The sequence below is a fragment of the Oncorhynchus nerka genome, linkage group LG18 (assembly GCF_034236695.1).
Source record: "Oncorhynchus nerka isolate Pitt River linkage group LG18, Oner_Uvic_2.0, whole genome shotgun sequence".
NCBI classification, from domain to species: Eukaryota; Metazoa; Chordata; class Actinopteri; order Salmoniformes; family Salmonidae; genus Oncorhynchus; species Oncorhynchus nerka.
Window position 1 is genome coordinate 6,064,342 of NC_088413.1, and position 9,523 is coordinate 6,073,864.

General features: G+C 41.7%; 2 protein-coding genes across 2 annotated transcripts in view; both read right to left on the reverse strand.

Annotated features, from left to right (window-relative positions):
* The window catches only part of LOC115126412 (regulator of G-protein signaling 12-like), a 57,319-nt gene that overhangs the window by 22,471 nt on the left and 25,325 nt on the right, over positions 1–9,523 (reverse strand). The gene's annotated exons all lie outside the window — the stretch shown is intronic.
* The window catches only part of zgc:158320 (uncharacterized protein LOC780837 homolog), a 6,553-nt gene continuing 796 nt past the window's right edge, over positions 3,767–9,523 (reverse strand). The window contains exons 1-4 of the mRNA XM_065003462.1: positions 9,179–9,523; positions 8,330–8,521; positions 6,338–6,403; positions 3,767–4,823 (exon numbers count right to left, since the gene is read on the reverse strand). The exon at positions 9,179–9,523 is cut by the window's right edge and continues 796 nt beyond it. Coding sequence (XP_064859534.1) covers positions 4,371–4,823; positions 6,338–6,403; positions 8,330–8,521; positions 9,179–9,493 — 1,026 coding nt within the window. The 5' untranslated portion in view covers positions 9,494–9,523 and the 3' untranslated portion in view covers positions 3,767–4,370. The remainder of the gene's footprint in view (positions 4,824–6,337; positions 6,404–8,329; positions 8,522–9,178) is intronic.

The window sequence follows — 9,523 nt, forward strand, 5'->3', positions numbered from 1 at the left end:
TAGTTAACTACACAGGAATGATGATATTCACTAGTTTATCTAGCGTAGGGCCCTGGTCTAGTATCACTAGTTATAACTACACATGGTTGATGATATTACTAGTAGTTATTCTAGTCTAGCTCCTGGTTGCACTATAATCACTAGTTATAACTACATAGGGTTGATGATATTACAGTTTATCTAGCGTGTCCTGGGCCATATAATCACTAGTTAACTACATAGGTTGATGATATTACTAGTTTATCTAGCGTGTCTAATCACTAGTTATAACTACACATATTGATGATATTAGGGCTAGTTTATCTAGTAGTTCACTATATAGCAATAATCACTAGTTAACTACAATAGGGCTTGATGATATTACTAGTTTATCTAGCGAATGGGCCTGGTCACTAGTAATCACTAGTTATAACTAATAGGGTTGATGATATTACTAGTTTATCTAGCGTGGGCTCTAATCACTAGTAGTAACTACATATGTCCTAATCACTAGATGAATAGGTTGATGATATTACTAGTTTATCTAGCGTTCCTGGGAATAGCTCTATAATCACTAGTTAACTACACAGGGTTGATGATATTACTAGTTTATCTAGCGTGTCTAATCACTAGTTAACTACACATGGTTGATGATATTAGTAGTTTATCTAGCGAATGTCCTGTGTTCACTATAATCACTAGTTATAACTAATATGGTTGATGATCATTACTAGTTTATCTAGCGAATAGTCCTCTGTTCACTATAATCACTAGTTATAATAGGGCTCTGGTCACATGGTTGATGATATTACTAGTTTCACTAGTAGTTCACTATATAGGAATAGGGCTAATCACTAGTTATAACTACACATGGTTGATGATATTACTAGTTTATCTAGCGTGGGCTAATCACTAGTTATAACTACACATCTAGCTGTTGAATAGGGCTATTACTAGTTTATCTAGCGTGTCCTGTGTTGCATATAATCACTAGTTATAACTACACAGGGTTGATGATATTACTAGTTTATCTAGCGTGTCTAATCACTAGTTATAACTACACATGGTTGATGATATTACTAGTTTATCTAGCGTGTCTAATCACTAGTTATAACTACACATGGTTGATGATATTACTAGTTTATCTAGCGTGTCTAATCACTAGTTAACTACACATGGTTGATGATATTACTAGTTTATCTAGCGTGTCCTGCGTAGCATATAATCACTAGTTAACTACACATGGTTGATGATATTACTAGTTTATCTAGCGTGTCTAATCACTAGTTAACTACACAGGGTTGATGATATTACTAGTTTATCTAGCGTGTCTAATCACTAGTTATAACTACACATGGTTGATGATATTACTAGTTTATCTAGCGTGTCTAATCACTAGTTAACTACACATGGTTGATGATATTACTAGTTTATCTAGCGTGTCCTGTGTTGCATATAATCACTAGTTATAACTACACATGGTTGATGATATTACTAGTTTATCTAGCGTGTCTAATCACTAGTTAACTAGTTAATCACTAGTTAACTACACATGGTTGATGATATTACTAGTTTATCTAGCGTGTCTAATCACTAGTTATAACTACACATGGTTGATGATATTACTAGTTTATCTAGCGTGTCTAATCACTAGTTATAACTACACATGGTTGATGATATTACTAGTTTATCTAGCGTGTCCTGCGTTGCATATAATCACTAGTTATAACTACACATGGTTGATGATATTACTAGTTTATCTAGCGTGTCTAATCACTAGTTAACTACACATGGTTGATGATATTACTAGTTTATCTAGCGTGTCTAATCACTAGTTATAACTACACATGGTTGATGATATTACTAGTTTATCTAGCGTGTCCTGTGTTGCATATAATCACTAGTTATAACTACACATGGTTGATGATATTACTAGTTTATCTAGCGTGTCTAATCACTCTACTTGTGTTTACATATAATCACTAGTTAACTACACATGGTTGATGATATTACTAGTTTATCTAGCGTGTCTAATCACTAGTTATAACTACACATGGTTGATGATATTACTAGTTTATCTAGCGTGTCTAATCACTAGTTATAACTACACATGGTTGATGATATTACTAGTTTATCTAGCGTGTCTAATCACTAGTTAACTACACATGGTTGATGATATTACTAGTTTATCTAGCGTGTCCTGTTAACTACACATGTTGCATATAATCACTAGTTATAACTACACATGGTTGATGATATTACTAGTTTATCTAGCGTGTCTAATCACTTGAGTTAATCTACACATGGGTTGATGATATTACTAGTTTATCTAGCGTGTCTAATCACTAGTTATAACTACACATGGTTGATGATATTACTAGTTTATCTAGCGTGTCTAATCACTAGTTATAACTACACATGGTTGATGATATTACTAGTTTATCTAGCGTGTCCTAATGTTGCACTATTAAACTACGATGCGTTTACGCTGGGGATGATTTAACAAAAGCGCATTTGCGGAAAAAAGCAGAATCGTTGGACGACCTTACCTAACCATAAACACCAATGCCTTTCTTAAAATCAATACACAGAAGTATATATTTTTAAACCTGCAAACCTCCAGGTAGGGGCAAGGAGAGGGTTGGAAGCTATACTGTTACACTGGCAATACTAAAGTGCCTATAAAACATCCAATAGTCAAAGGTATATGAAATACAAATGGTATAGAGAGAAATAGTATTATAAATACTATAATAACTACAACCTAAAACCTCTTACCTGGGAATATTTTAGAATCATGTTATGGATGTACTGGAACCACCAGCTTTCATATGTTCTCATGTTCTGAGCAAGGAACTGAAACGTTAGCTTTCTTACATGACCACATATTGCACTTTTACTTCTCCAACACTTTGTTTTTGCATTATTAAAACCAAATTGAACATGTTTCATTATTTATTTTATTGATGTATTATATTAAGTTACAATAACTGCATTCAGTATTGTTGTAATTGTCATTATTACAAATAAGTAAATAACTAATACCATTTTTTTAAATCGGTATCGGCTTTTTTGGTCCTCCAATAATCGGAAACGGCGTTGAAAAATCATAATCGGTCGACCTCTAAAACACACACAACTCTGACACAGTGTTCATTAATGACAGAAACATTTTAATGTTGGACCTGATATTAATCACATATCAGCAGGGAACATACCATCTCCTCAGGTTATCTGACAATACACTAGTACCCCTCAACCCAGTACAGCCATAGAGCGGTACCCCTCAACCCAGTACATCCATAGAGAGGTACCCCTCAACCCAGTACATCCATAGAGGTACCCCTCAACCCAGTACATCCATAGAGGTACCCCTCAACCCAGTACATCCAACCCTCAGTAGTACATCCATAGAGAGTACCCCTCAACCCAGTACATCCATAGAGAGGTACCCCTCAACCCAGTACATCCATAGAGAGGTACCCCTCAACCCAGTACATCCATAGAGAGGTACCCCTCAACCCAGTACATCCATAGAGAGGTACCCCTCAACCCAGTACATCCATAGAGAGGTACCCCTCAACCCAGTACATCCATAGAGCGGTACCCCTCAACCCAGTACATCCATAGAGCGGTACCCCTCAACCCAGTACATCCATAGAGAGGTACCCCTCAACCCAGTACATCCATAGAGAGGTACCCCTCAACCCAGTCAACCCAGTACATCCATAGAGAGGTACATCCATGAGATGTACCCTCAACCCAGTACATCCATAGAGAGGTACCCCTCAACCCAGTACATCCATAGAGGTACCCCTCAACCCAGTACATCCATAGAGCGGTACCCCTCAACCCAGTACATCCATAGAGAGGTACCCCTCAACCCAGTACATCCATAGAGAGGTACCCCTCAACCCAGTACATCCATAGAGAGGTACCCCTCAACCCAGTACATCCATAGAGAGGTACCCCTCAACCCAGTACAGCCATAGAGAGGTACCCCTCAACCCAGTACATCCATAGAGTGGTACCCCTCAACCCAGTACATCCATAGAGAGGTACCCCTCAACCCAGTACATCCATAGAGAGGTACCCCTCAACCCAGTACATCCATAGAGCGGTACCCCTCAACCCAGTACATCCATAGAGAGGTACCCCTCAACCCAGTACATCCATAGTGAAGTACCCCTCAACCCAGTACATCCAGTCAAGTCCTGTAAGTTTCCATTGTGTTTTGCTCCGCAGTCATCAGTCTGGCAGCAGGTCATCAGTCTGGCAGCAGGTCATCAGTCTGGCAGCAGGTCATCAGTCTGGCAGCAGGTCATCAGTCTGCTAATAGGAGGCTACTACGACCCTGGTATTTGCTAGATAACAAACACTGTAGTAGATACTTAGTCGTGACTTACAAACTGACTATTCATGGAGTCCAGCAACACTCTGTAACCCACCGTCTGCAGGTAGTGACCGATACCGAACGCGTCGGGACACGACTGCCACTCTCCTCGGTGCTCATCGGGACAAGTCCATGTGACTTTGATTTGGCTGTAGCCCAACGCGGTTATGGTCCGATTACGCAACGCAGCGCCGCACTGGTGACACGTCTGGAAAAGCTCCTTGAGCTTCGACTCGTTCACGATCCATTTCCTATCGCTCCAAACTCCTCCTCCGTCCGGTTCGCCTGACGACACCCTACTGTTAGAGCTGGAGGTGGAGGGGCTGGAGGTGGAGGGGCTGGAGGTGGAGAGGATGGAGGTGGAACCAGCAGCAGAGCTCATACTGGTACAGTCCTTCACTGAAGTCTTCTTAACGGCTGCGTCCATTTGACCTTTCTTCCTGCGCGTCACCTGAATGAAAGAGAAAATAAACATGTTAAAAGAAGAATTTGTACGAAAAACTGCATTCTGATAAAGACAGGTTGCTGTGGAAACGTTGGTGAATAAATGACTCCATTCTAATAAAGACAGGTTGCTGTGGAAACGTTGGTGAATAAATGACTCCATTCTGATAGACAGGTTGCTGTGGAAACGTTGGTGAATAAATGACTCCATTCTGATAGACAGGTTGCTGTGGAAACGTTGGTGAATAAATGACTCCATTCTGATAGACAGGTTGCTGTGGAAACGTTGGTGAATAAATGACTCCATTCTGATAGACAGGTTGCTGTGGAAACGTTGGTGAATAAATGACTCCATTCTAATAAAGACAGGTTGCTGTGGAAACGTTGGTGAATAAATGACTCCATTCTGATAAAGACAGGTTGCTGTGGAAACGTTGGTGAATAAATGACTCCATTCTGATAAAGACAGGTTGCTGTGGAAACGTTGGTGAATAAATGACTCCATTCTGATAGACAGGTTGCTGTGGAAACGTTGGTGAATAAATGACTCCATTCTGATAGACAGGTTGCTGTGGAAACGTTGGTGAATAAATGACTCCATTCTGATAGACAGGTTGCTGAATAAATGACTCCATTCTGATAGACAGGTTGCTGTGGAAACGTTGGTGAATAAATGACTCCATTCTGATAGACAGGTTGCTGTGGAAACGTTGGTGAATAAATGACTCCATTCTGATAGACAGGTTGCTGTGGAAACGTTGGTGAATAAATGACTCCATTCTGATAGACAGGTTGCTGTGGAAACGTTGGTGAATAAATGACTCCATTCTGATAGACAGGTTGCTGTGGAAACGTTGGTGAATAAATGACTCCATTCTGATAGACAGGTTGCTGTGGAAACGTTGGTGAATAAATGACTCCATTCTGATAGACAGGTTGCTGTGGAAACGTTGGTGAATAAATGACTCCATTCTGATAGACAGGTTGCTGTGGAAACGTTGGTGAATAAATGACTCCATTCTGATAGACAGGTTGCTGTGGAAACGTTGGTGAATAAATGACTCCATTCTGATAGACAGGTTGCTGTGGAAACGTTGGTGAATAAATGACTCCATTCTGATAGACAGGTTGCTGTGGAAACGTTGGTGAATAAATGACAAATGAGTGAGTCTGGACCGACAGAATGAGTCTGGACCATGGACCTTTTGAATGAGTCTGGACCAACAGAATGAGTCTGGACCGACAGAATGAGTCTGGACCATGGACCGACAGAATGAGTCTGGACCGACAGAATGAGTCTGGACCGACAGAATGAGTCCGGACCGACAGAATTCTGAGTCCGGACCGACAGAATGAGTCCGGACCGACAGAATGAGTCCGGACCGACAGAATGAGTCCGGACCGACAGAATGAGTCTGGACCAACAGAATGAGTCTGGACCATGGACCAACAGAATGAGTCTGGACCAACAGGTCAAGCCGTATCAACAGAAGGAACAGGAAGTGTCAGACAGATACTCACAGGAACGTTGGTCTTTGTTTTTTTCCTTCTGCATGCGTCTCCCGTTGTCGTCGTAGAGGGGAGGTCCTGCAGAAACATAATGTCAGCCCAACCAATAACCTGTTATCTATCAGACCCTGAGATAGACTAGTGTCCTGTCCAGGAGGTGTACTGTACATCAAGCTGTCTCCCTACAGAAACAGGAGGTAGACTAGTGTCCTGTCCAGGGGGTGTCCTGGTACATCAAGCTGTCTCACTACAGAAACAGGAGATGGACTAGTGTCCTGTCCAGGGGGTGTCCTATACATCAAGCTGTCTCACTACAGAAACAGGACATCGACTCCTGCTCCTATGAGCCGTTCCAAGCCAGGGCTATTTCCATACTATCCATCCACAGCCAGTAGAGCCCCATGATGATAACAGCATTACCTTACTAAGTGTAGAGCCCCATGGTAATAACATCATTACCTTACTAAGTGTAGAGCCCCATGATAATAACAGCATTACCTCACTAAGTGTAGAGTCCCATGATAATAACATCATTACCTTACTAAGTGTAGAGCCCCATGATAATAACATCATTACCTTACTAAGTGTAGAGCCCCATGATAATAACAGCATTACCTTACTAAGTGTAGAGTCCCATGGTAATAACAGCATTACCTTACTAAGTGTAGAGTCCCGTGATAATAACATCATTACCTTACTACGTGTACAGCATTACCTTACTAAGTGTAGAGTCCCGTGATAATAACAGCATTACCTCACTAAGTGTAGAGCCCCGTGATAATAACATCATTACCTCACTATAACATCATTACCTCACTAAGTGTAGAGCCCCATGATAATAACATCATTACCTTACTAAGTGTAGAGCCCCATGATAATAACATCATTACCTGACTAAGTGTAGAGCCCCATGATAATAACATCATTACCTTACTAAGTGTAGAGCCCCATGATAATAACAGCATTACCTTACTAAGTGTAGAGCCCCATGATAATAACAGCATTACCTTACTAAGTGTAGAGCCCCATGATAATAACAGCATTACCTTACTAAGTGTAGAGCCCCATGATAATAACATCATTACCTCACTAAGTGTGCATCTATTAGAGCCCCATGATAATAACAGCATTACCTTACTAAGTGTACAGCATTACCTTACTAGGTGTACAGCATTACCTTACTAACAGCATTACCTTACTAGGTGTACAGCATTACCTTACTAAGTGTACAGCATTACCTTACTAGGTGTACAGCATTACCTTACTAGGTGTACAGCCCCATGATAATAACAGCATTACCTCACTATAACTTAATTACCTCACTAAGTGTAGAGCCCCATGATAATAACAGCATTACCTCACTAAGTGTAGAGCCCCATGATAATAACAGCATTACCTCACTAAGTGTACATTACCTCACTAGGTGTACGTTACCTCAATAAGTGTACATTACCTCACTAGGTGTACATTACCTCACCAAGTGTACATTACCTCACCAAGTGTACATTACCTCACCAAGTGTACATTACCTCACCAGGTGTACATTACCTCACTAAGTGTACGTTACCTCAATACGTGTACATTACCTCACTAGGTGTACATTACCTCACCAAGTGTACATTACCTCACCAAGTGTACATTACCTCACCAGGTGTACATGACCTCACCAGGTGTACATGACCTCACTAAGTGTACGTTACCTCACTAAGTGTACGTTACCTCACTAAGTGTACGTTACCTCAATACGTGTACATTACCTCACTAGGTGTACATTACCTCACTAGGTGTACATTACCTCACTAGGTGTACATTACCTCACCAGGTGTACATTACCTCACCAAGTGTACATTACCTCACCAAGTGTACATTACCTCACCAAGTGTACATTACCTCACCAGGTGTACATTACCTCACTAGGTGTACATTACCTCACTAAGTGTACATTACCTCACTAAGTGTACATTACCTCACTAAGTGTACATTACCTCACTAAGTGTACATTACCTCACTAAGTGAACAGGTGGGAGCCAGAGCCACGTGCGCCCCAGAGGTTGAAGCAGGCAGCTGCAGACCCTGGTGGGAGAGGAACCCCGTCGTAGCCGTAGCAACACCTGACCCTCCACGTTGTGGGGTGGGACCAGATGCCCCTCCAGCAGACAGGGAGTCAGTCCCTGGAGGTACGTCTCCCGTCTCAACCTGGGTGAGAGAGGAAAAAGGCACAGGCGCCAGGAAATGCCGCTATTCATTCAAGACCATGGGAGAACCTCAAAAGCATTTCCTCGATTCTTAGCGTCCTCTCTCGCTTTCTCAAACACCATTGGATGTGACGGTGAGAGGTCCCGCCCCTCTGACCTTTGGTTTTCGAGAAGGGAACGAGGAGCGACTACAATGAGTCAAGGAAATGCAATTGAGATTCTCCCTATAATAACTGCATGCTGTCATCTATTACAAGGCAAGCTAAACACTATACAGTCAAGTCACGGTTCCTTTATATTGCATGTGGACATTTTATTATATATTTCAATAAAATGAATAAAAGCACCAAGAAAATGGCACAAAGTTAACTTAGACATTGTGTTGTACTTGGCTATTCTTGGCTAAAAGTGTGTGTGTTGTACTTGTGTGCTCGCTCTGAGAAGGACATTCACCAGTAAAGTGACAGCCCTATGAAATGTCAACAGAACACATTTGACTAAAACTACGCTACCCATAATACAATGCGACCCCCCACCCAGTGATTGATAGCTAGCTTACATTGGTAGTTCCAGCATCTACGCCCTAAGTTTTGTCATTTATCAAGGAACAAATAATAACCCTGTTCAATCAGTCGGATATTGTTAGATTACCACTTACCGAAATTATTCCACGTTGTCCTGGCGTGTGAACGGCCACCGACGGCACCGCCGTATCCTTCAGGAAACTTTTCATGATTCTCATCCTGCTGTGTCTGTCCTGTCCCAGCTTCTCGTAATAGTCCGCCGGTAGAAAATGTTCCGAGCAAACGAGTAACTTTCTGAGGTCGTCGGTCGCGGTATTAGCATCTTTGTTCAGAGCAATCAGCCACAGTTTCAATCGGTCCGGATGACTCAGTGGAAGTCGGTGAAACATTAGAGCCGACCAAGTCTTTTGCTTGTTGTCGCACGTTTTAACAGCGCACTCGCGAGGCATATTGGAGCGGCGACGGTAGCGCACGAGATA